The 26,607-nt window shown below is 45.5% G+C and overlaps 1 protein-coding gene across 8 annotated transcripts in view; it reads left to right on the top strand.

Moving 5' to 3' along the window:
- Nucleotides 1–26,607, top strand: part of TRRAP (transformation/transcription domain associated protein) — a 117,281-nt gene that overhangs the window by 18,018 nt on the left and 72,656 nt on the right. For 7 of the 8 annotated variants that reach the window (XM_046667796.1, XM_046667800.1, XM_046667799.1 and 4 more), the window contains exons 12-27: nt 479–617; nt 4,354–4,432; nt 5,989–6,223; nt 6,915–7,275; nt 7,359–7,456; nt 7,925–8,119; nt 8,576–8,767; nt 10,736–10,901; nt 12,527–12,783; nt 15,232–15,432; nt 18,036–18,187; nt 22,681–22,880; nt 24,281–24,498; nt 24,624–24,821; nt 25,439–25,699; nt 26,206–26,367. In XM_046667796.1, the coding sequence (XP_046523752.1) occupies nt 479–617; nt 4,354–4,432; nt 5,989–6,223; nt 6,915–7,275; nt 7,359–7,456; nt 7,925–8,119; nt 8,576–8,767; nt 10,736–10,901; nt 12,527–12,783; nt 15,232–15,432; nt 18,036–18,187; nt 22,681–22,880; nt 24,281–24,498; nt 24,624–24,821; nt 25,439–25,699; nt 26,206–26,367 (3,114 nt within the window). The remainder of the gene's footprint in view (nt 1–478; nt 618–4,353; nt 4,433–5,988; nt 6,224–6,914; nt 7,276–7,358; nt 7,457–7,924; nt 8,120–8,575; nt 8,768–10,735; nt 10,902–12,526; nt 12,784–15,231; nt 15,433–18,035; nt 18,188–22,680; nt 22,881–24,280; nt 24,499–24,623; nt 24,822–25,438; nt 25,700–26,205; nt 26,368–26,607) is intronic. The other variant, XM_046667798.1, reaches the window with a different exon arrangement.

Raw genomic sequence — 26,607 nt, forward strand, 5'->3', positions numbered from 1 at the left:
CCACACCACAGCTACTGACAGATGGGTTTTGCGGGTCCACAACCGGGAAACGAACCCGCGCCACCGAAGCGGTGAGAGCGCCAAACTTTAGCCACCAGGCCATCAGGGCTGGCTCAGGAGTATTTTCTTAAAATTTTTCAATATTTACTTCTCCCTCCTTCCCCGCAACAATGAAGTAATACGTATTCATTGTTGAAAGTTGGGAAAATAGAGAAAAGTACAAAGAAGACATCCGTAATGCTGTTATGTAAAGAAACTGCCGTTCATGTTGCCATCCATCCTTGCAGTATGGCAGTGTGCACCACAGACCGTTACAACTTTTTGGGTAATACTTGTTGCTGAGGGCTGTTTCTTTATGAGGGTCCTTTGAGCCGAGATGTCTTAGTGAGTTTTCTAAAAGTTTGTAAAATTTGGGTTTTTCTTAACACCGCCGCCACCTGTCAGTGTAACTGTGCTGTTTTACTCCTTACTTTTACAGGACTTGGTGACTAAGTACTCTCAGCAGATGGTCAAAGGAATGTTACAGTTACTCTCAAACTGTCCGGCAGAGACCGCACACCTCAGAAAGGAGCTTCTGATTGCCGCAAAGCACATCCTCACCACAGAGCTGAGAAACCGTATGTCCGCCTGCCTTTGAACGCTCGCCTGGTCCTCTCGCCTTTGGGGTGGGACTCCGCTGGCATTGCATCATTGTGCTGAGTCTTCAGCTCGATCCCGTGTTTCAGGCTCTGTGTGTCCTTTCTTTATTGCCGTCATGTGTTTATCCTCGCCTTTTCTTTCTCTCCTCTCTGCCTGCCACTCTCCCGCTCCTCTCCTCTCTTCCTTGCCTGCCACCAGGGTTTTCCCTTTATCTCTGTAGCAATCTCCTAATTAATGTGATCACTTCTTTAGTGTAGCTTACATCCTGAGTAGCTCATGGTACTTCTGCCTTTTGACTGCATATCTTTTGAAATTGCCGGTAGCCATTTGCTTACTGACTCACAGCCAGCAATCTTTAGAAGGCGAGAAGAAAGCAGTGTTTTCTTTTTTTTTTTTAAGGATTGGCACCTGAGCTAACAACTGTTGCCAATTTTTTCTTTTCCCCCTGCTTTTTCTCCCCACCCCCCCCCCCCCCCCCCCACACAGTTGTATATCTTAGTTGCCGGTCCTTCTAGTTGTGGGGTGTGGGACACCGCCTCAAAGTGGCCTGATGAGCGGTGCCGTGTCCTTGCCCAGGATCCGAACCCTGGGCCGCCGCAGGGGAGCGCGCAAACTTAACCACTCGGCCACGGAGCCGGCCCTGAAAGCAGTGTTTTCTTTCTCCACGCTGTGAAAATGATGGATTGGTTCTGTTTTTATGTGCAAGACTGATACTTGCTTTTTGCTAATGCGATAATTATGCTTTTTCTATCAGTTATTGGTTTATAATTTTTTAATACTCTTGGTATGTCCAAATCATTAGGTTGAAGGTATATGCTAATTGTTGTGAGATGATAATCATTTCTCCCAGTAATTCTTCAATATTAAATGTTTTATTTGCCCCCAGCTTGTAAGTCAGGGCATACATAAAGCTGAGATTGAGTTTCCTTAAATAGTTTTTAAACATGAAAGGAAGGGTACAGTTTGAGTTCTTACACATGAGTTAATACAGTAAAGATTAGATGTTTTTGTGCTATTAAAATACAAAGTATAGTGTGACTGTTCCATATGGATATAGCTGAGAGGAGTATAGATGTTTTTAAAAATGTTTGGGTTTTTTGTTTGTTTTTTGGTGAGGAAGATTGGCACTGAGCTAACGTGTATTGCCAAACTTCCTCTTTTTGTTTGAGGAAGATTGTTGCTAAGCTAACGTCTGTGGCCATCTTCCTCTATTCTGTATGTGGGACTCCACCATAGCATGGCTTGATGAGCTGTGTGTAGGCTTGCGCCCAGGATCCAAACTTCCAAACCCCCGGTCACTGAAGCTGAGTGTGTGAACTTAACTACTACACCACCAGGCCAGCCCCTGAAATCTTCTTTTTGAGATGTAACACATATAGCAGAGCTCACAAAAGAAATGTATGATTTCACCAAAGATTACAGAACAAACATGAACATGAGCATCGCCCAGGCTGAGAAATGGAGCATCGCTGGGGCTCACAGCTGCAGCTCGCCCCAGAGCCGGTGGCCCTGGCGACTTGTCCGGTGATGGCTTCCTTTACTGTTTATGGCTTTTCCTATGTGCTCATCTCTGAACAGTATCAACATGGAAGAATTTTAAACGGAACATTTTAGAATCTATTTACTGAAGTGGCTGTTGTGCCCCGAGAACCACTCTCAGATTGATTTCCGTTGTTCCTGCCCTTCAGGTAATAAGGATCTTGGAGGCGCGTCTGGGGAGCTGTGTAGCAGGGGGCCTCTGCCTGTTGAAGTGCTGACAGATTAAAAACTTGTCTCATGCTTCCCAGATAGCCTCTGCCCATCACGCACAGCCAGGCCCTCCCTGAGGCCGTAAGGCTTGGTCTAGTCCGTGTTAACACCTGCTCCGGAGAGACTGGCACGTTTCCGAGACCCTGCCCTCCGGGGTTGATGGTATCAGATTTGTGGGATTCAGCTTTTATCTTTTCTTTTTTATTCTTCTCCCCAAAGCCCCCCCAGTACATAGTTGTAGATTCTAGTTGTGAGTGCCTCTGGTTGTGCTAGGTGGGACGCCCCCTCAGCGTGGCCTGACGAGCGGTACCATGTCCGTGCCCAGGATCCGACCCCCTGGCTGCTGAAGTGGAGCGCACGAACTTAACCACTCGGCCACGGGGCCGGCCCCTGGAATTCGGCTTTTAAAGCCTCCCCTCTGCTTTTTTTAGTCTCTTTACTGATTGGCTTGACTTTTTTTTTTCTCTTTAAACAACATATCTTAGGACACTTTATTTTGAAGCCTATAGTAATTCCTGGAGTTAAATAGGTAAGAGCATCAGATCTCAAAGAAGTTTTTATTGAAAGAAACATTTAAAGAATCAAGTTAAGTCTTAACTATATTATTATAAAATAAAAAAATATGTGTCTATAGTTAAAATTTACGTATCCGTTGCCAAATGTTAGCAAAAACATGCACATGGAAATTCACCTTAGCCTTACTTTTTTGGCGTCTGAAATGATAGCACATGGCTCCCCATTTGTGCTAATCCTGAAGAGAAAACTGTTGACAGATTTCCCCGTCTTCCTTGAGGTTCGGATTCCAGGTGACAGAGGGGGTCTGGAAAGCAGTGCCAGACGACTTAGTTCTTCCCACGTTTCACTCCTTCCCTCGCCTGCCCTCCCGCTTTGGTGTCTGAGCCCTTTTCACCTTTCCTCTGTGCCTCCTTCCTCGTGGCCACCTCAGTGAGGACAGTCCAGGCACATTCCCTCCTCTGACCTTGGAGAGACTGCCTGTGGCTTCTCTTGTTTGTCACTTCTCCCTGTGCGGCCTTGCTCTGAGGGTTACCCAGAGATGTGCATTGTGTCTCTCTAGTGTACACACTGCTTTTTATATCTCCCACTGTCCATTGCTGTTTGCTGGTGAAGAATATACTTTATTTGACTTACTGAAGTCATAATGGCCATAATGTCAGGCTTGTTCCAGAATCGAAATGTCCTTTCGATGTTTGTGGCCAGAGTTCCCCAAGGGGAGTGTGGACTGGGGGCCTAGAAAATGCAGGTTGCCGCCTGTCTGTACATCCTCAGAAATGTGAAGTATCCTTGAGTGGAGACCAGCCGTTTCTGCCCTGGTTAGGTCTTCAGGCCTGCAGAGAGCAGCGAGGAGGTTTGGTGATGGTTCCACCTGCCAGATTAGAGGGACACAGGAGGCCCTGCACATTTCTGGTCAGCCTCATCCATGGTGTGGGGACCCCTAACCTTCGACCTGCGCTTATGTAGCACTGTAAAATTTCCTAGATCTTTGTAATTTCTCCATAATGTATTTCTCCATAATGACTAACCATAAAGTCTTTAGGACGGATGACTTCAGGGCAGTGGATAAAGGAGCATTTAAGAGACACTGTCCCCTTCTCCGGACGGGTTTGGGTGGATGGTGGCAGCTTTTAAGGGTGATGGAATGCGCCTCTGCTGAAGTGTCGGGGGCGAGTTCTCTGCCAGGGAACACGAAGCTCACATTTTCTTAGTTTATTCTCTGACACTGAATGTGATCCTCACTGCATCTTTGAGAGCAGATGGCTTGTGTGGCCCAGCAAAGCCAGCGTCTTAGACTAAAATAGAACGTATGCTTCTCTCTTCTCCTCTCCACCCTTTTTCAAATCTGGATTGCTAATTGGCTGCAGACTGGCTGCCGTCAAAGTACTGTTGAGTAACTCAATGTACACTTTGTTTATTTGGTGATATATGCGATGGATATTTGTGTTCTAGAGTTCATTCCTTGCATGGACAAGCTGTTTGATGAATCCATACTAATCGGTTCAGGATATACTGCTCGAGAAACCCTCAGGTATGAGTTTAACCTTCTGACATCTGGTTGATTAATGTAAGGCACAGCGATTCCTGGCACTTGACGTGGTGGGCGTTTCAACACACAGGCTGTTGGGGCTTCACTCTCCTGATGGATTTAGAATTGTGGGGATTTTTGGAGATGCTTTAGGTTGCTTTTTGTGCCTTAGTTTAAAGGAAGGAGTCAGCGTAGTTGTCCTGATTTAAATTGTAGGTAAAACTTTATCTGAGTAGCATGAGGGTTTTTTTGCTTTTTATGTAATAAATGCATCTTTTTATTATAAAAGAATATTTGATAACCTACCAAGAAGAAAGAAGGAAGAAAACCTTTGGTCCTGCACAAGGAGCTCAAGCAACATGGCTAAAATATTTTGGTGTATTTCCTTCTAGTCTTTATTTCTTATGCATTTTATAAAATAAATAGTTGTGGTCATGTTTATTGCTTCTAAAGGAGAAAATTAACATTTAATCATCTTTTACAATGCAGAACGAATCAACATTAGTAATGTTTTTGGTTCTAACAAGGGAGGTATGATGGGTCTTTTGAGGAATATGCAGAACACTTTGAATATGATACAGACTGTTCGCTGTGTTTTCTATATAAAACACTTAGAAAGTAGGACATTCTATATAACTTGGGGTTGAACCTGCCAGGAGCTGGACATTAGATCATGTCATTCCTGCTCGACACTCTCTAGAGGCTTTCTGTTGTCCTTAGATAAAACCCAGACTCTTGACCACGGCGGGCAACTCCCATGGGATCTGGCTCTCTCCTCCCCACCCTGCTCCAGCCACACTGGCCTCTCAGCTCCTTGGCCACTCCAGGCAGTTCCCACTCAGGCCTCTGTCCTTCCTGTTGCCCCCGTCTGGAAATTTCCCTAGCTTTTTGCCCCACGGCCCCTTTTAGTACAGTACCTAAGTTCTCAGTGTCACCGTCACCTCAGAGGGGCGCTTCCTGGCACCCTATCTAAGAGCGGTTCCCCCACTGGTGTTTCTCACAGTCTCCTTTTCACATCTCCCACAGCTCTTACAACTTACACAGTTTATTTCTTTACCTGTGTGTTTCCCCTCCTGTAAATAAGCTCGTTGAGGACAGTGGCTCTGTTTACTTGGGTCACTGTGACATCCCTGGCGCCTAGCCCAGTATCCATCATGTGGCAGATGTCCAAACCTTTAGTGAGTGAGAGCGCTTGCTAGCCCTTGTGTCTATAAAGTGGTCACAATATGTAGGGTATTAATTGACATATACTGTTTATCTGTGAGCCACAAAACCCATTCAGTGCACTATCAAGGTGGTAATTATTTCTGCTCATATTAACTATATGTGACAGTGTAACTGTGACATGCGTGAATTTCGAGAACACAGATTTAAGCGCCAAGACAAAACGTGAGCCGTTTAGTCGTTTAGCTGGGGAAATTGGAACCATATAAAGTGTGCCCCAAACGTGCTGCCCCAGTGTTGGTGTTCCTGGGGCAGGTGGTGGTGGAAATGGCGGCCTGCACACGTGGCGCTGTGGGACTGTTGAGATGTGCACTAGTGGAGGTTTCTGCCCACAGGCCCCTCGCCTACAGCACGCTGGCCGACCTTGTGCACCACGTCCGTCAGCACCTGCCCCTCAGTGACCTCTCCCTCGCCGTCCAGCTCTTTGCCAAGAACATTGACGACGAGTCCCTGCCCAGTAGCATCCAGACCATGTCCTGCAAGCTCCTGCTGAACCTGGTGGACTGCATCCGCTCCAAGAGCGAGCAGGAAAGCGGCAACGGGCGAGACGTCCTGATGCGCATGCTGGAGGTACCGCACGCTCTTTAATCCCGCGCACTGCTCCGCTGGCGGAGGGCTGTCTGTACTGGCAAGTTTATGGGGCTGCCCGATTACCAAGCTTGATCCCAGGGTTAGACCACCTGGGTTCAAATCCCGGCTGCCCCATTAAGTAGCCAGTGTTCTTGGGCAAGTTGCTTAACTTCTCTGTGCTTGTCCGCTCATTTTCGAGCCAGGGGCCATCACAGCGTCTGCCTCATAGGGTTGTTGTGAGAGAAATAAAACGACACAGGAGAGCTCTTAGCCCAGCTCCTGGCAATAATTAGAAGAGATATTTTCTGGAACTCTGTATAGCAAATTAGCTGTGAACATCTCTGGAGAGAGACCCAGTGGGTGCCTGGGTGAGGGCTAGAGGGTAATTCCCGAGGCCAGTGGGCAATAGGGTGGATAGTGGGGTTACAAGTCCAGCAGGCCTGGGTGGCATCCAGGCCCTGCTTATCAGGCCGGGCACTGGCTCTCCGGAGCCGAGATCTTCACAGGTGCAATGGAGACAGTGACACTGCTATAGTTACCATGGGAAAACAGCACATTTCTTTTGCTTTATACAAAGCAGAACGACTTCAGCAGGTGATTTTCTGGAGTTTCTTCTGTCTTCTGAAAGAGTTCTTGGCAAATTGAAGAGGAATGATTTTTGTCTTCCCCCTCTGCCTTGTTTTCCTGTTAGGTTTTTGTTCTCAAATTCCACACCATTGCTCGGTACCAGCTCTCAGCCATTTTTAAGAAGTGCAAGCCTCAGTCAGAACTCGGAGCCGTGGAAGCAGCCCTGCCTGGGGTGCCTGCTGCCCCTGCAGCTGCAGGCCCTGCCCCCTCCCCAGCCCCCACCCCCGCCCCTGCCCCGCCTCCACCCCCCACGCCCGCCACCCCTGTGACCCCAGCCCCTGTGCCTCCCTTTGAGAAGCAAGGAGAAAAGGACAAGGAGGACAAGCAGACTTTCCAAGTCACGGATTGCCGAAGTTTGGTGAAAACCCTGGTTTGTGGCGTCAAGACAATCACGTGGGGCATAACGTCGTGCAAAGCACCTGGCGGTAATTCCAATCCTGAGTGACTTAGATGGTGTTTCCCACAGGGGGGTTATCCACCTTAACTTATTATGCCATCTCTTTTCCAGAAGCTCAGTTCATTCCCAACAAGCAGTTACAGCCCAAAGAGACACAGATTTACATAAAACTTGTGAAATATGCAATGCAGGCTTTAGATATTTATCAGGTAAGGAAGTGCCGTCGAACCAGGCTTCTGATTGTGGGAAACGCCTCTTAGAAATAGAGACGCTAGTGATGAAAGGGGCCTTGGGGGTGTGTTACTATTTGCATGGTCTACAGTACCGGTATACCCGGGTTTGCTTTTGTCCTGTAGCATAGCCTTGCATTTATGGTGAAAATTCTTATTTATAAGTGTCAGTGTGTGTATTTTGAGGGGGAGATGGTGTAATGGAATGCAATAGAAACAAGATTTGAGTTGACTAAATTCGTTCGTATTTGGAACAACTTGACAAAGTTTTGGGTTTTTAAAAATTATTTTCCAAAATTAAGGTGAGAATAGAGAGTGTAAAAGGTTTTGGGGGGCCCTTTATTGTCTAATTCAAGTGCTTTTTTAAAGTATGCAGCTGATCTGGTTCTGTAACGGAATGTATTTGGGCCATTCTGTTTCAATGCCCATGGGTGTTTCCTCTGCTAGGTCCAGATAGCGGGAAATGGACAAACGTACATTCGCGTGGCAAACTGCCAGACCGTTAGAATGAAGGAGGAGAAGGAGGTGTTGGAACACTTTGCTGGTGTGTTCACAATGATGAATCCCTTAACGTTCAAAGAAATCTTTCAGACTACAGTCCCTTATATGGTGGAAAGAATCTCAAAAAATTACGCTCTTCAGGTATGAAACTCCTCTCTCACATTCTTCCAGCCTTAGCTAATCTTCATGTGTCGATACTTGGTATTCCATTATATTTTGAGAATTTTCTAAATAATGTGCCTAAAGATGTGCTTGTAGAGCAAAATCTAGAGAATATTAGGCCTTAACATTAAAAAATTTTTTCCCGAAGGTTAAGATGCTGTGGCCCAGTTCCTTTCATAAAAGAAATGAACTTAGTGTTAGATGTGGGCTCTTGGTGTTTTGATGGTGAGAATAAAATGAGAGATTAAGTGCTAGAAGTAAACTGCTCCACTCAGTGCTCGAGAAATCTATTTCCTTGTTTTCCTCTGGTGGGTAATTAATTTCTTGGAGTGTCTGATACAGGCTTGATTTTGTGTTTTTGGAAAGCATTACTTTCTCGCAAAGCTGCTTTGGGAAAGGGATTATATTTGTCTCGTGTGTTTCTTCTTTTGGTAGATTGTTGCCAATTCCTTCTTGGCAAATCCTACTACCTCGGCCCTGTTTGCCACGATCCTGGTGGAGTATCTCCTTGATCGCCTGCCGGAAATGGGCTCCAACGTGGAGCTCTCCAACCTGTACCTCAAGCTGTTCAAGTTGGTCTTTGGCTCCGTCTCCCTCTTTGCAGCCGAAAACGAACAAATGTTGAAGGTAAACTCATCTGGGGGCGAGCAGTACTTTGTTTTCAGGGTTGGTTGTTGTTTTTTAATTCTTGTTTTCACTTTTCAACAGAAACCGGAGTGATTCTGTATATTTGTAAAGTGCTCTTTGAATTAATAAATATTTGCAACAAATAAGGGCCAAGTGTGAGAAATATTTCATGTGTTTCCAAGCAGAGCTTAATTCATCTGGTGATTAAAAGGAAAACTTCAGACTTTTTGGTGGGCAGTGTGTTGTTGATGGTATTGCCAACACTAATTTTCTTTTTTAAACTCAGTTTCTTTTTCTGGATTACACAAGTCAAATAGGAGCACATTATCCTTATTTTAAAAATTGAGTGATGAAAAGAATGCAGAAGGAAAATATGTCTTCACTTCCCTCTCAGACCCTGGGAGAAACAGTTCTCTGTGCCACAGCTCTCGTTACGTCAGCCATCTTCAGCGTTAACTTTGTTTCTTCTCTGTGTTCATGTTCTCCACGGTACACATGAACATCCCATTTCAGGACTGCTTGTTTTTCCCCTTTAAATCAAGAATTCTCACCAATTTGTATTCCTTTATTAAGATCATCCTGGAGGAGTGTGTCTCCTAACACATTTTTATGGATGGCTAATCTCACGTAATTTGATCTCATCAGTTATTTGATTCTAGCAAATGGCAGAAACCTATCCATGCTTACATTAGCCCCTAAAAGCAGCAGATGGTGGAACAAAAACCTTATAAAAATTCACTTCCACTTGTGGCAGAATATTTTAGTTCCTATAGAAAGTTGAACATTATCACCAGTTGTGTCTGAAGAGAGGTTTTCCCGTGGGGAAAATTTGAGGACGTAAACAGGATCCATTTTTTCTGAAGTAAACGTACAGATGGCTATTATAAAGCACCAGTAATTTGTGCTTTTATGTGACGGTTTCTTCAGTGTTTTTCAGTTATGTAGTAATCAGTTACCAACAACCTTAACATTACTTTTGTGTTAATATAAAAGGAAAATACTTGAATTCTTTTTAAAGATATAAAATATTTAATTGTAATGTCTCCACTTAATTCACTATCTTCAAATAATTCCATTTTTGACAACATTAGATACAACTATACAGAACGGCAACAAACGGAAAACAATAACACCTAATAGGACAAATCTAATGATAAGATGTTGAAATATTGTTCAAGAAAGATATTTAAGGAACAATTTCATAGAACATTTTGTCATGAGAATTATGTATATAGTTGATTTGTTCTATAAAGATGTCATGCCATACACAATAACAAGTGTGTAACTGTATCAGTGACCTATGTGAACATTTTACAGCCCACAGTTACTTCAGATATACCTGCAAAACATTTCGTGTCAAACTTAACCTGTCACATGTCAAAACCAGGATTTGAAGTACAAAACAACAAGCTAATCTGGCTTAAAATGTTGAGTAAAGTTACTATAAGCTAATACAGCGCTTTTTTTAATTAAAGAAATCACCCATACAAACCCATTTTTTGATTGTCTTCCAAAACCTTATAGTCTCCAGTGTCTGTCTTTTGAGGCTCTTCCTAGCTTTGTCCGTATAGTATTTGATTGGTAGTGAAGTTTCAGTTCCTTTAGGTTGCTTTTTGCGTTTAGGTTGTTCTTTCATCTTGCCGGATTCTTTTAGTCCCTTGAAGGAGTGCCCGGTTGTAAGAAATGGAGAGCTCACAGACCCTCTAGTTCACGCTGCAGAGGGTCGTCTCCAGCATCGTGCAACTGCATAGTAAGATAGGAGCCTGTTAAATGCTTCTTTCACAGCCAAACTGGTGGAAACCAACATGTATTTTAAGAGAAATTAATTTGAGTCAAATAAAGGTTGGCAAGTTCTTGTTGTGTTTTTCCCTCTGGAATGAATTGGTCAGCATCACCGGCCCTTCCTGTCAGATTGCAGGGAGGCCCCCTCGTTTGGAGCCTGTTAACCTGTCTTTCTCTGCCCCGCAGCCTCACCTGCACAAGATTGTGAACAGCTCCATGGAGCTCGCCCAGACCGCGAAGGAGCCCTACAACTACTTCCTGCTGCTGCGGGCCCTGTTCCGCTCCATTGGGGGAGGCAGCCACGATCTCCTGTATCAGGAGTTTTTGCCTCTCCTCCCAAACCTCCTGCAAGGTCAGAGCAGTAAATTTGGTTGCCTGTTAGTCTGGTATGCGTGCATGGGTCTGGCTGCCCTTGGTGCTGGGGTTCATCTTGTGTACCCCGTGAGGATCATGGGGAGGGGACATGTGTGCCTCTCCGCTGCAGTGTGTGTGTGTCCCCGTGTCCTGCTGTCTTTAAAGGCTCTGGGACTTTCAAGAAATGGGTTCTTCCTCCCTACTCAGAGTTGAGTGGGAGTGGCAGGTTTTAGTTACCCTGGTTAGGACTTGGTTGCATTTTTGTAGCATTTGGTAAGCAAGGCTAGAAAGTGGTTTCTAGTGGTTTAGTAAGATCAGGGATCCCTACATTGTCAGAAAATCAGAATAAGGGAATAAAACAGGTTACAAAGCTCTGTTACAAGTTTATATTTTTATTTAGCTGCTCACTTGCATAACCAGAATCCTGTAATTCCTGAGTAATTAGGAATGCTTTCAAGGTACGTAGCTAAAGGGGATCCTGAGTCCATTGAATGTTGATGAGTGTGAACTGATTCGAAACACCGTCTAGGAATTTTTTCTTGTGAGGATGAGCTCTTGGCAAGGGGTTGAGTCTTCTCCTGCATTTTCTTTATAAATTCCTTAAAGAGAAGTCGTTTACAACATAGTATACCCAGGAGAAATGGTTGAATATGTTGAATGTAACATGGCCATAAGCCTACCAGGAGGGCGCTTAAGGTGGCCATCGTCGGGCACTGTTGTCCGCCTCCCCTCTTCTCCAGTCACTCCCCGACCTGAGCCCTCTGCTCTGAGCAGTCTGATTTCCTCCTGCTGCGCGCTCCCCAAGCTTGTTTCCCCCCACCTGGTTTTGTTCAAGGGGATCCCCTTCTGGGAACTTAGCCTTTTCCCCTCCTCATCCTCCTCTGGATCCTGAATCCGGTGCGCTACTGCGTGGTGCCTGCCCCGCTGACTCCTCTCTTCCCCGAGCCCTCCAGCCTGCACCACCGAGGACACACCTTGTTTGGGTCCACTGTCAATGCCTTCTCTTTGTAGCTCGTTTCTGAGCACTCTCTGCGCAGCTCCTCATCTGACGTGGCTCAGGAAGGAGCTCAGTAAATGCTCGGTTACCCTCATGAGGAGTGGGAGGTTGACTTTATAAGGAGGCTCCTCTCCGTTTATAAAACACAAAGGTTGATTTTAGGAAAAATGTTTATTTTAGAGCATAGACATCACCTGTGGCCTGCTGGAAGCCTGAAAAAAGATGTAAGGTTATAAACCTCATACTGGAGGTGAACACACCATGTTGGAGTGTGTGTCTTTAGATTACGCTTATTAATAGTGTGACATGATTTTTAAAAGACTGATGTAGAACATGAATTACTTAATATTCATCTAATTAACATTAAATAATACTAATCATAGCTTAAATTATAACAATAATTACATGCGGCCTGCTCTTGTCGCTATGAATACAACAGAGAAAGGGATCATGGATGCAGTTACAGAATAGATTCAGCTAATAGAGTAAATTATGAGGCATAAACAGTTTTCCTGTCATCATGTTGATGTTTATGATCAAAGGGGACCGGTTGTTTTGTGCAGTTAGCTGGAGCATGTGTCTGGGCAGTACCTTCCCTCTCTGACGGCCTCAACCCGTGTTTTCAGGCCTGAACATGTTGCAGAGTGGCCTGCACAAGCAGCACATGAAGGACCTCTTCGTGGAGCTGTGCCTCACGGTGCCCGTGCGCCTGAGCTCCCTCCTGCCCTACCTGCCCATGCTGATGGACCCCTTGGTGTCTGCTCTCAATGGGTCCCAGACGCTGGTCAGCCAGGGCCTGCGGACTCTGGAGTTGTGTGTGGACAACCTGCAGCCCGACTTCCTCTACGACCACATTCAGCCAGTGCGTGCAGAGCTCATGCAGGTACGTCTGCGTTCTCATAAGCGCCAGCAGAGGCCTTCAGGGGCTCACATATCTGGTTTTTATTGAGGATGATAGGCTGGTGGTTTCTGGAATTGACGGGCCACTGTTGAGCTCTCCATGCTCAGTAGTGGGCTTTCTGCAAGCTCAAGTGGTGTACGGCTGGCCCATGGCATGGTAGTTAAGATCACGTACTCCGCTTTGGCTGCCCGGAGTTTGCTGGTTCTGATCTGAGCGTGGACCTATGCACCACTTGGCACCCCATTCTGTGGCAGGCATCCCGCATGTAAAGTAGAGGAAGATGGGCACAGGTGTTAGCTCAGGGCCAGTCTTCCTCAGCAAAAAGAGGAGGATTGGTGGCAGATATTAGCTCAGGGCTAATCTTCCTCAAAAACAAAAAAAAAGATGAAGTGGTGTAGCTTTTACCTCACTTTGTGAATCTTCTGGCTTATGAAACAATATAAAGAAATATGGGCTGGGCCGGCCCAGTGGTGCAGCAGTTAAGTGCACACGTTCTGCTTCGGTGGCCTCGGCTTCGCTGGTTCAGATCCTGGGTGCGGACATGGCACCACTCATCAAGCCATGCTGTGGCAGGCGTCCCACATATAAAGTAGAGGAAGATGGGCATGGATGTTAGCTCAGGGCCAGTCTTCCTCAGAAAAAGAGGAGGATTGGCAGTAGTTAGCTCAGGGCTAATCTTCCTCAAAAAAAAAAAAAAAAGACTTCAGTATTGAAGGGATATTTGTTTTGCAGTATTGCCCCCCTTTTCAGAGAGCTTTCACAAGTGTCAGGTTCTCATGAAGTTGATGACTTACAAAGGCAGGTGTTATGGCCACTGTTGCTCCCAGGGAGATCCTTCCTTTGTCAGGAAAGATCTTGAGTTGCACAGTAAAGAGATGCAAATTCCTGAGGGAAGCTACAGCTGTCCAGCCCACGCGGAGGGAAGCGGAGCAGATAGGAACGGCTGTTTTGGAAACATTTTGTATTTTCTGTTTATTAGCATTCGTATGTCGGATGCCAGGTTTTTCCTTCATGTTCTGCTGCTGCTATTGATTTGTAATGTGGTTGCTAACTGTTAGAGATGTAGGCTACCTGTTATTTACTCATTTTCCCTTTAGGGGAGAGTGTTTGTCCCCACGTAGGGGTCAGGATGTCAGCTTTATATGATGGGGACTCAGTAACTCCTAAAGACAGGCGTCTGCACACACTGGATTAGAGGCTGCACCTTGACCTTGAGGCTGAGGTTGGGTGACTTTCCCAGCCGGTCCTGAAACTTAGATCTTGGACTCCATCTAGGCAGAGAAGGTGGCCTAGGGGTTGGGATGGAGCCCCCAGGTCTCGTCTCCTGGCTGGTCATTCGGAGGCTTGACTGAGAGCCTGACTGGAGAACAGCACCGTTGTGGAGGCTGCTGCTTGCTTTTGGAGGCACGGTAACACCACCTGCTAGACCGGTGGCAGTCTCATCGACCAGCTGCGTCCACGTGTGAGCCTGGGGGGTTGGACGTGCTCATTCCCAGTGCTGGCCCCTCCTGGGGAGTTGAGCAGAAGTCCCCTCTCCTGAAGATACATGGTGGGCCGGGTGGAGGCGTGGAGGCGAGGACACCTAGACTACGCCAGTCGACAGTCATGAAGGAGAAGCGTCTTTGGACCTCCAGGAGCATAAGAGAAGTTAGAAGTTTGCTTTAAACAAAGAAAAGTTCCAAGATTATGTTGACTGTCGCTAGACACTAGTATCTGGCGTTGGTACACAAAGTGACTCAAGAAAATAGACTTAAATAGTGAGCTTTGTTAATTTTCAGGACTTAGGAGACTTTAGGTGAAAAAATGTGGCAAAATTGACAGAGTTTTTGGAACAATTGAACGTGTATGTTCCTCATACTAATTGTCAGTACGAGGTGTGTGTTCCCTTAGTCATTCCCATAATGCAGGTCCCTTTATCATCCCCGTTTCCCTCTTCACCATCCTTTCTCATGGCAGATTTGAAGTGTATGAGATAATTTATGTGTCACGTGTGTAAGTGATAAAGCCTAGTAATAGAAATAAAAACCTGAGAATTCCCCATCCGACCCAAGGAAGAGAACTGGACCAGCAAATTGCCTTTCCCCCAGGCTTCTCTGCATCTCATTTTGTACGATATATGCCCAAACCATCTATTGCTGTTTTCTTGCTTTGGAGCTCTGCAGTATTTATAATATGCTACCATTTGTATTTCTGGAGTATGGAAGGACAGTCATATTTATATATGCATTTTCTGTAAAAACATACAATTTCTCTGGAAGGATACACAAAACTAATAATGGTTTCCCCCACAAAAGGGAACTGTGTGTTTGGGGGGCAGAGGCGGGAGGAAGAATTTTTGCCATATAGCCTTTTATAACTTTTTCATTGGATTTGTGAACCATGTGAATGCGTTACCTGGGCAGGATTTTCATGAAGCCTGTTGATTCTTAGGCCCTGTGGCGCACCTTGCGCAATCCTGCTGACAGCATCTCTCATGTGGCCTATCGTGTCCTTGGTAAATTTGGCGGCAGTAACAGGAAGATGTTAAAGGAGTCCCAGAAGCTGCACTATGTCGTGACGGAAGTTCAGGGCCCCAGCATTACGGTGGAGTTTTCCGATTGTAAGGCCTCCCTGCAGCTCCCAATGGAGAAGGTAAATTTGGGTGTCTTTGCGAGCTTCTTAAACATACTGTAAGTTTCTTTGTAAGAAAGTTAATTTCTATTTGAAAATATGTAAATAAAACATGTGCTTTCTTGGGAAAGGGATTTCTAACTCAAAAAAGAACAAGATTTATTTGGGGAGCAGCTTGGTGAGGGGGCTTTCATGATACAAGGAAGCCTGGGGGAGGGGTGTTGCCGCTGAGGACTTGGGACCCTTGAGCAGTCCATCTTCCCTGATGGACCAAGAAGTGACACCCCAGTTGATCCTACCCTTGACCTTAGTCTGTTTTAATGCCCAGCAGGCTTTAACTGGTGTCATTTAGGACCCGAGTTCGTCTCGTTCTTGTCTCCTTCCCATCGCTCCTGAGTCCCTACTTTTCTCCGGTTCTCTATCCAAACGGCTCCTGCCGTCTTTCCTGGCTCCTTAGTCCCCTGGCCTTTCTCTACATGCCCTTTAGAACTCCAGTTTCGTTATGTAAAAAACAAGCTGAGCCCCCAGCATCTTGTGGCGTGTTCCACTCACCTACTTTTGCCTTTCCTATTGGAAACTGTTCCCTTTGCCTTATTGCCCCTCCTGGGGCTTTGTCACACACACGTTGTTCTAGTTAATCGTAATCTACGTTGTCACGTTCGACTTTACCCCTTATATAACCGGCCTGTTTCTACCTGTGTCACAGCTGTTGTTACCACGTCTTTTCACAACGTTTACCTAGCTTTTACATATTGGGTATTTTTTAAAAGGGAATCATGGTAGCCTTTTGCGTGTTTCTGAGTCACTCAGCGGTTTCAGTAAGCCGGATGCCAGCTGGGATTCCTGAGCTTCTTGCAGAGCTCCAGCGTTCTCTGGCCTGGTTCTGTGGCCTGGAACGACTCAGAGCCCCTCTGTGCCCAGGCTAACCCTGTCCTGTTGTAGAACTCAGCATGCTTACCTTTCTGTATAAGACGTTTACCCACAGTAGTGGTTTCTTTGACTTTAACTTGACTTGACTAAACATTTGGGAGGAATGACACACATCGTGGGTAACGGTCACTCTGGAGTTGTTTTCTGTCGTCATCTCTCAATCCCCCTTTCCCCCCACGTCCTCAAGCACATGCACTGTCCCCGACCTTCCCCCAGCCCCGCCCCATAGAGCCCTCTCCAGGCCTCAAGGGTGAGGTGCAATCTCAGCTTCTCACCCAACCGTTTATCAAAAGAGTCGCCAGGTACACACCAGTTTCCTCATAGGAAAATAGTTCTCTCTGTCTTTACGTTGAAGGTTCCTATAGCAAACGTCCTGTCTATAGCACGTTCCCACGTTTTAGGTGATTTCCTGTCATTAGGCTTTTACTTGCTTTAGCCCCATCAGCGCAGGGCTGGTGTCAGAGTGATAACTAAGGCATCTGACTTTTCCCTGCCCTCTGCATAGATGAAGCAGAGCAAGAAATTCCCTTTAGAAGTCGTTTCTCCCCAAAGCAGCTAAAGCTCTGAAGAAACCGAGATTTGAATATAGGCTTCCACAGTCCTCCTGGACCGTTTCCCAGCAGGCAGCGTCCTGGGGCTGTGGCACACCCCACGGGGCTAAAGGGGCCGACTAGGGGAAGGGAATGGTCAGCATGGCCAAGTGCTGGTGGATTTCCATTACAACAATTCTGCTTTTGGCATACTTTACAATCTTATTCTTTTGGGCAGGTAACTGGCTCGTGGGTTACACAGATTCTTAAAAATAACACTTCTAAAATTATACCCATGCGTGATCTATTACCTGTGACGAGATCAGAGGCAGTGAGTGGGAGAAAGGCCAGTTCTGCAGTATCCTGGAAGAACTCAGACACGGAAGCTGGGGGTGATGGAGTGAGGGGCCCTTGTCGCTCTGAGCGACTGTGTGTGCTGGAGACCGGTCCTCCGTTCCTGTAGGCCCTTCTCTGGTTCCTCACACAGAGCCTGGATAAATCTTTAATCTTTAACACAGATTAGTTCTTTGATTTTTCTGTGTGTAATTATCATTTAAGGTGAAGATCGTAGCTGTTAAAGGCTTCAAATGATTTTTTTGTGTGAAGTGCCTCCCCCCACCTTCCTGGTTAACCTAATTGAATAGGATAAAATGTGTGTGTAGCTTTGTAGGTTTTCTGAAAAAATGAAGTAAACCCTTTTATCTGTTAGAGAATTTAATGAAAGATTAGGAAGGCCGTCTTTTAGCTTTGAATTTAGACACTGGAAAGTCTGTGGTCTGTATCAAGTTCGTTATTCTTTTCAGAGGACTTGATAAGTGTGTGTGGATGATTCAGTATCTAGTTTAATCCAGCAAATCTATCACAAGAGGCTTCTGGGGTCACGTAATTTCTGGAATTTCCCATTGGCTATTGAAGCATGAAGTTGGTAAACTCCATGTTACATTTTAATTTGCACGACGCAGTTCCTTATTTCACAATACTTCTATTGCTTTCTCCGGAGGTTTCATTTGGTGACTATCTGTTAGTCTGTGTAGGCCCACTGTGCTCTCTTCAAGAGAAAATATGCGTTAAGATTCTTTCGGGTGCTGCAAATGCTTTCAGTGAAAGCTTTCCAAAATCACGTAATTCAGCACAAACTATAGTCTTTCTGTTTCTTTGCTGTAGGCCATTGAAACTGCTCTGGACTGCCTGAAGAGCGCCAATACTGAGCCCTACTACCGGAGGCAGGCGTGGGAGGTGATCAAATGCTTCCTCGTGGCGATGATGAGTCTAGAGGACAATAAGCACGCGCTCTACCAGCTCCTTGCACACCCTAAGTATGTGGGCAGTTGAATCCTCTGTCCCTAGATGCATCCTGCTTCAGGAATTGGGGATGGAGAGGACCGCCCAGATTTCCTAGTGTTATGAGTATCTTCCTTAAGTCAGGAAAATGACGCGCTGTCTGCCTAGTAATGCTTCTTGGCCTTTAGAGAAAATGGAAAGGAGAACTAGGGAGCCTGAGAATTAGCACTGATCTCAGTTGTAATCTGATGCCTTTATTGTTGCCTCCTCCATTTGGGTATAAGCTTCAAGAAACAAGGGTCACGTCCTTGTCTCTCTCTTTTGCTCACTGTTGTATCCACAGCACCTGGTACATGATAGACATTCCGTGGCTGTTTTGCTTTTCCAGTCCATAATGATCCTGCCATTCTCCAAATATTTGTCATGTGATATTTGTGTTTTGCTCCTTTTTTTTTTTTTTTTTTTTGCTGAGGAAGATTCTCCCTGAGCTAACTGCTGTTGCTAACCACCTTCTTTTTTTCTTTTTATGTGAGCTGCTGCCACAGCGTGGCCACTAACAGATGAGTGGTGTAGGGCCATGCCTGGGAAGTGAACCTGGGCCGCCAAAGTGGAGCATGCCAAAATAACCACTAGGCCACTGGGGCTGGCCCGATGTTTTGCTCTTATCCCTTAAGGCTGAGACTTTTATATAATGATCTTTTGTGATAATGTGTGTATGTCATCTTTCTGTGTTGTAAGTTTCAGGGAAGAGGCTTTTCCTTTATGTTGTCACGTTTCTCACAGCATCGCAAATGATGCTGAGTACAGAGTAGGTGCTGAGGTGTTTAACAGAGCGTGGAAGAGAGAGCAGTTGAGATAGCCAAGTGCGCAGGAAATAAGGCAGCTGGAGTCAGAGCCTGCAGGATCAAGAGAAGGCAGAAATAGATCTGCACAGACGTCACATGCTAGGATCACCACAACTGGGTTATAACTGTGCTCGCTGTGTTAAAATAAGTGAAAGGCAAACTTGAGAATACTCCAAGAAATAGAAACCTGTAAAACTTTCCCAAGCAGATTAAAAACAAAAAGCTCAAAGAGAATCTTTAGATGAGAAATAAGTCAAAAGAAATTACCCAGAAAGCATACAGAGAGAGAAAAAGATGGAAAATTCAAAAGAAAGAGTAAGAGACGTGAAGAATAGAGTAAAGTAGCACAGTTTGCTTGAAGACCCTCAAGGAGAATGAAAAGAGAGACAAGAGATAATACTTGACATAATGGCTGGGAATTTCCCAGAACTGATGAAAAAATTTTTAAAGAAACAATGCACAGGGGCTGGCCCTGTGGCTGAGTGGTTGAGTTCACATGCTCCGTTGCAGGCGGCCCACTGTTTCGTTGGTTCGAATCCTGGGCGTGGACATGGCACTGCTCATCAAACCACGCTGAGGCGGCGTCCCACATGCCACAACTAGAAGGACCCACAACGAAGAATATACAACTATGTACTGGGGGGCTTTGGGGAGAAAAAGGAAAAAAAAAAATAATAAAATCTTAAAAAAAAAAAGAACAATGCACAGACTCAAGATGGTCGGTGAATCTAAAGCAGGATAAATAAAGGAAATCCACACATAGGTACATCATAATGAAACAACTACATAACAGAAATAAAGAGAAAATCTTAAGAGCTGACAGGACAAAAAGATAGATTACCCTCAAATGAGTGATAGATTGGCAGGTGTGAAGCCACTGGACAGTGGAATAAATCTTCAGTCTGAAAGAAGATAACTGCCAACCGCGAATCATGTCTACTGAGAATATGACTTAGGAATGAGGGTGAAATCAAGATGTTTTCAGATAAAAACAGAAATCTCCCACGAGCAGATCTTCGTTCAGGTAGAATGAAAACTCCCCAATCCTGAGATGGGAGAAGGAATCAAGAGTAAAGAAAATAGTATGTGGTCAAATGTAAATGGGCCCCAGCTAAAGTGATGTCTGTATGATGATTGCAAAATGGTGGTTTTCTTTTTTTTGTTTTAACAACTTTATTGAGGTATACTTTACAGATCCATAGTTCGTATACTTTAAGCGTACAATTTAATGATTTCTAGTAACCTACAGAGTGTTGCAAATATAAATCAGATTTAGAACATTTTCATCCCCCAGTAAGATCCCTCATGTCCATTTGCAGTTAATCCTCATTCCCAGCCCCAGGCAACATTGGGTCTACTTTCTGTCCATAAATTTACTGTTTTTGGACATTTCCTATGAATGGAAGTATACAATATGTGATCTCTTGTGTCTTGCTTCTTTCACCTAGCGTAATCCTGTTGAGACTGTTCCATTGTGTAAAATTTGTCAGTAGTTTGCTCCTTTTTATTGCTGAATAATATTCTATTGTATGGAGATAAAATGGTGATTTTCTAACTCCATTTCCGTTTTTTGTAAAGTAAGGAGAGCTTTTCCTTCTCTAATATCTGTTTATAGCAGTATGGACTCATGGATTCTTATTTTATTTAATGAATGACAACCTATTATTTATTTTAATGACCAAATTGTCCAGATTTAGTCAGAGCCCCTCCAGGCTGACTCCTATGTTCTTGTGACGTGTCCCCCTCCGTTTTTGAGCGCCCTTCGGAGCTCAACAAGATGTTTCTGGCTCACCTTGTGCCTTCTCTCCCCCAGCCTTGGAATCACCATTCCCTGTGAAAGGAGTGAGGGCTCCTGAAGAAATGACAGTTTAGAGACCAAGGTCTCTCTGCCAGATGTGCTTATGGCTACTGGGGTGTCGTTTCTGAACCTTTCAGCAGGATTTTTTGATAAACAAAACCTCGTGGTTTTACTGTAATCACATTGACATATTTTCCTTTTGTGCTTTTTATATATAATTTGTAAGAAATGATTTCCTCCATCCCACAGGATACCCTCTTGGATACTCTTAAAAGCTGTACAGTTTTAGTCCTTCACATTTTGATCTTTAACCTCTCTGGGATTGATTTTTGTGAATGGCGTGGAGTAGGGGTCCACTTTCATCCTTTTACCCTCTGTGTATTCAGTATGCATGTACTATAAGTTCGTCCTTTCTCATCTCTCTGCATTGTCACTGCTGTCATAGATTGAGGATCTTCTACTCCTGGGCACTGTTCCAGGTTTGTGTACAAGACTCCTTGCCTTCAAGGAACTCGCATTCTAGTAGAAATGGCGGACAACAAGCAGAAAGGAACAAATGTCTAATGTTTGAGGTAGTGACAAGTGCTATTAAGTGTATTGGGCTAAGGGGTAGGGCCTGAAAGGGGCATTTTAAAAATAGCGTGATCGGAGAAGTCCTCTCCAAGTAGGTGACGCTGAACAGAGATCACCATGCGATTTGAAGGAGGAAATTGTGAAAACGTCCAGAGGAAGCTCACCCCAGGCTCGGGGAATGAACGCAAGAGCAAGAATGCAAGGTGCTCTTTCCTGGTGGGCACCACAGGAGACCAGTGATGCTGGAGCACACTGGGGGAGAGGGAGGGGGGAGGGCAGGGCTGGGTGGGGCCTCAGGAGGACACGCTGAAGACTTCAGATTTTGCTCTGAGTGTTAGAGCAGGTGGACGAAGGGATCTGACTGACTCTGGCTGGCCGCGGGTCTTCTTGGCTTCAGCCAAAGATGCCACTCACTGAGTTGTCAGGAACATTGGGGAAGAGCAGGCTCGGTGGCAGTGGGAATCAGGTATCTGTTGTGGGCATGTCGACCCCAGTGGCATTTTAAAGAGTGTTGTTACACACTGGAAAAGAGCTGAGGTTTTCCGGTGTGGAGTGGGGACATGAGCGCTCTGCTCCGGTTGAAGATGTCCCATGTGGAAGTGAAGGGCCTCCATGTATTTTGTTAGCATCAAAGGGAGAACCGGAGAGTTAGAGGGCAAAAATTAGAGGTGGATTCCTGGTCATCGAAATTTCTGTTATCTGGAGCTATTCAGGGTTGGAAGAAACTAATAATTTTTTAAATATTGATGAGTTTCTTATCCTTGTGTTTGGTGTGTGCTTCCCTGCTTCTGCCTTCTTGGGTTTTAGTTAATCTTGTATAATGGGCAGTAAATGCTTCGTCAGTAGATCCACAGTCCATTGGATTCTGCACTTCCGTGATTTTCGATGAATAGCAGGTATATGACTGTCTTTAAGTAATAGCTTTTTTCATCCCTATTTGATCATTGATTTTTCTCGTTAGAATTTGGCTTATTTCATTATAAAAAATCAAAATCAAACATCAGCTTTCTTAAAATAGAAAATAATTATGGCGATATTGAATGTGCCACCTTTTATAATTTACCTGAGTCCTGCCTGTGCTCACGTTAGGTAGAACGTATTGGTATCTCGAACCACTGGCTATAAATGTACAAATGGATTTCATCGTGTCTGATTCCAGGTGTTGCTGAAAATAAAGCGTAAAAATTAACTCATTCAGGCCCTTCTGAACAAGAAGAAAGTGGGCAGGTTGAAAATAAAAAAATAAGTCATAGTGGAATCATCAGCTCAGGACTGAAGTGTCATGCTGATCAATTTAACTTTTATTTTTCAGCTTTACAGAAAAGACCATACCTAATGTCATCATATCACATCGCTACAAAGCACAAGACACTCCAGCTCGGAAGACGTTTGAGCAGGCCCTGACCGGGGCCTTCATGTCCGCTGTCATTAAGGACCTCCGGCCCAGTGCCCTGCCCTTTGTAGCCAGCTTGATTCGCCACTACACCATGGTGGCCGTTGCCCAGCAGTGTGGTGAGTGGGCGGAGGAGGTGGTTATCTGACTTTTTCAGGGTGCTGCAGAACCTCGGCAGGAGGGTGTGTTTTGGAGGAGCTGAGTTTGGCTGATGGATTTTTGGCTTTTGTTTTCTGATTTTCCATTTACTGCATTGATGGAGATCATTGGTATTTCAGCAATGGGCGCTGTATTAACTTGAAAATTGTTACCAAGTTTTTATCTATAAAATACACCCAATTTAGTCTTTTGGCCCTTTGATTTTCATGAGAAATGGGGGCTGAATACCTTTGGACACTGCATGTAAAACGGAGAGACGGTTTGTGGTCACATTCGTCGCTGTCTTCCTCTCCATGGTGGTGTTTCCCGAGGCCCAGCCTCCCCTCCCTACTTCATCTCTTGCTCTCTGCTCTTAGCTGTCTTGTCGAGTCTCCACGCGGTGCTTGTCTCTGCTCCTTCCATGGTCGTCCATGCCATTCCCCCTGCCTGGAATGGCTCCTCGCCTCTGCTTCAGGAGTTCTCAGGCTCTGGGTGTTGAAGGACCGGTTCTGTTTCTCTCTTTGTTTTTACTTCCAGTCCATCGCAGACTGGTGCTTTTGGAAAAGACAGCAAAAATGTCACAGCACTACCAATTGCTGTAGAAGTTTCTGATCACTTACTCTCAGCTTTTGCACTCCTCCCAGACCAGCGCTGGTCAGTGGACACACTTGAGTAGCGCTGCCCCGCTTTGTGTCCTCAAAGCCCGCACTCTGGAGATCAGCGGGCAGCTCTCTTGGAACACTACACTGCAGAACACAGACCGTTCCCCTTTTGAGCTCTTCTTGGCCTGAACAGTCAGTGCTACACAGTTTAACACTTAGGTGGTTTCTCACTGTTTCCTCTGTGTTAACATTATCTTTGCAGCAGACCTGTAAGCTTCTCCGTAACTTCCGTCTCACCCAGTGTTGGGTACCTGCGAGGCATTAATTAATAGTTGCTGGCAGGTTGTTCTCTGACTGTTTTGGGGGTCATAGCTGGATGCTGTTGCTTTTTATTGTTATTTGTATGGTAGAAATGTCCAGGGCATAACCCATAGTCATTACGATGCTGTGCCTCTTGGCCTGCTTAGTGATTTTTTTAAAGAAGATACCTCAGTGTGGTTGTCATTTTAAACTAATACATTTTTGTGTTGTGATTGAGAAAATCTGAAAATAATATAGTGTATAATGGGAAACATTCTGAAAAATAGCCTTAGTGCGAATCAGACTACTTAGGTTATACATAATTGTAGTGTAACGAAAGTTGGTCTCAAGTACCAGGGTTGACTTTTCCTGAATTCCTAACCTCAAGGGCAAAATGAGGTAGTTTTGCTATTTGCGGAACAAGAACGCTCATATAAATAAACTCTGCTCTCTCCTATGCCTTTTGCCTCTCCTTTCAGGTCCTTTCCTGCTACCCTGCTATCAGGTGGGCAGCCAGCCCAGCACAGCCATGTTTCACAGTGAAGAAAATGGGTCGAAAGGAATGGATCCCCTGGTTCTTATTGATGCAATAGCTATTTGTATGGCGTATGAAGAGAAGGAACTCTGCAAGATTGGAGAGGTGGCCCTGGCTGTGATATTTGATGTTGCAAGTATCATCCTGGGCTCAAAGGAGAGGGTAAGGAAGGATTGAGGAGTGTCTTCTATTTGGGGGTGTTTGTGCCCACGGGCAGTCAATCTAGAGTTGACTGGCAGTTTAAGAATATGCAGTAACATTATGGTCTGTGTTTGTTTTTCTCTTAGGCGTGCCAGCTGCCTCTGTTTTCTTACATTGTGGAGCGCTTGTGTGCGTGTTGTTATGAGCAGGCCTGGTACGCAAAGCTGGGGGGTGTGGTATCCATTAAGTTTCTCATGGAGCGGTTGCCTCTCACTTGGGTTCTCCAGAACCAGCAGACATTCCTCAAAGCGCTTCTCTTTGTCATGATGGACTTAACTGGAGAGGTAGGTGGCGGGTGGCCCCAAGCCCAACCATGCTGTTGTAGAAAGCCAGTTCACCCGGAGGAGTTTGAGACAGTTCTGCAGATACGCTTTTCTAGAAGCTTAGATTTCGGCACAGCATCTTTAATAAAAGGACAGATCAGAACCCTCATAGGCTTTCTCTGGGTATCTAAAGACCTATCTGCCTTGATAAAGAGCAGTCACAGGCCAGAGTACTTAGCACAGTGCCCCTCTAAAAGGGGATCCTACTTAGTTTTGCCATAGGGCTAAATAGCGACCATGCTGCAGAAATTCTCTCACAGGTGCATTCTGTATGAACCCATATGCAGATGTAACGCAAACACGTAGAAGATGGCAGGCATTGCCAGCTTAACTGTTTGGTAAATATGAGGTTCGTGCCTGGATCCACATTTTCTTTTCTGACTGACAAGCAGGAATGGCCTTTAAGAAGGTGATTTAGCTACTGAAGTACCGTGTGGAGGCTGTGAAGTAGTCTTGTTTAATTGGCTGGCGGAGGGGCGTGGCCCCGCAGTGACAGCCTTCATGGCAGGCGAGCGTGCAGGAGACCTGGGTGCCGTGGGCAGCATCCCCATTTCGTTCTAAGGAGTCCCCGCCTGCAGGTTTCTAATGGGGCAGTTGCCATGGCAAAGACCACCCTGGAGCAGCTTCTGATGAGGTGTGCAACACCTTTAAAAGACGAGGAGAGAGCCGAGGAGATCGTGGCGGCTCAGGAGAAGTCTTTTCACCACGTGACACATGACTTGGTTCGAGAAGTCACCTCTCCAAACTCCACTGTGAGAAAGCAGGCTATGCACTCACTGCAGGTATTGGCCCAGGTCACTGGGAAAAGTGTGACCGCCATAATGGAACCCCACAAAGAGGTGAGATTGCTGTCGCTGGAACTGGGGTAATTTGAGCAAAACTTTTAAGACTTTTTTCCTTGAAATTTGAGTTGTAAATGATACATAATTTATGATTTCGTGTCCACTTCACAAAGTGCTAGATACACGCTCTTTTTGATTTCACATGTGCAGAAAGCAGTGTGCTTATATTAAGGGCTGTATTGGTAAATGTCAGCGTCAAGAGAATAGGAGGCTGGCTTGCTGGGTCTGTGGAGCAGTCGGTAGTTTTGCTCTTGTTCTGTTGTTTGTTTTAAGAGACGTTACTCTGTAGCCGTGGGAATTAAGTGTGTCTGGTGTGTACCTATCCCAGACCCAGTTTTAACACATGAAACGTGACTTCCCTTTGCTAACGAGAGCACGTGTGTAATAACTTTTGGGCTCATCTTCGGTGTGCAAATTGGTGGTGGTTTTGGAATATTGTGAAGAGGGGCATTTCCTTTTTCAGGGGCATCTGGTTAGTGGTGCCTCCTGTTTGCCTGTCCCAGGTCCTCCAGGATATGGTCCCACCTAAGAAGCATTTGCTCAGGCACCAGCCTGCCAACGCGCAGATTGGCCTGATGGAAGGGAACACGTTCTGTACCACGTTGCAGCCCCGGCTCTTCACAATGGACCTTAACGTGGTGGAGCATAAGGTGTTCTACACAGAGGTAGGGGGGTGGTGGTGCGGCGTGGTGTGGATGGTGATGACGTGTGTCTGGTAACCTGTCTTTGTGTGCGAAGACTGGTCAGGCAGCATTCAGAGAAGGCACGGGTGGTGAGCACAGGTAACCAGCCACAGCCTGGCACAGCTCTGCACAGGTATGTTAAATCTGGGGCTGGGGAGAAGGTAGGCTTGGTGACTGGAGACGGTCAACAAAATGTGTGTGTTTTCTGAGTCCTCCTAACTC

This window comes from Equus quagga, chromosome 7 (genome assembly GCF_021613505.1).
Source record: "Equus quagga isolate Etosha38 chromosome 7, UCLA_HA_Equagga_1.0, whole genome shotgun sequence".
In the NCBI taxonomy this organism is placed as follows: domain Eukaryota; kingdom Metazoa; phylum Chordata; class Mammalia; order Perissodactyla; family Equidae; genus Equus; species Equus quagga.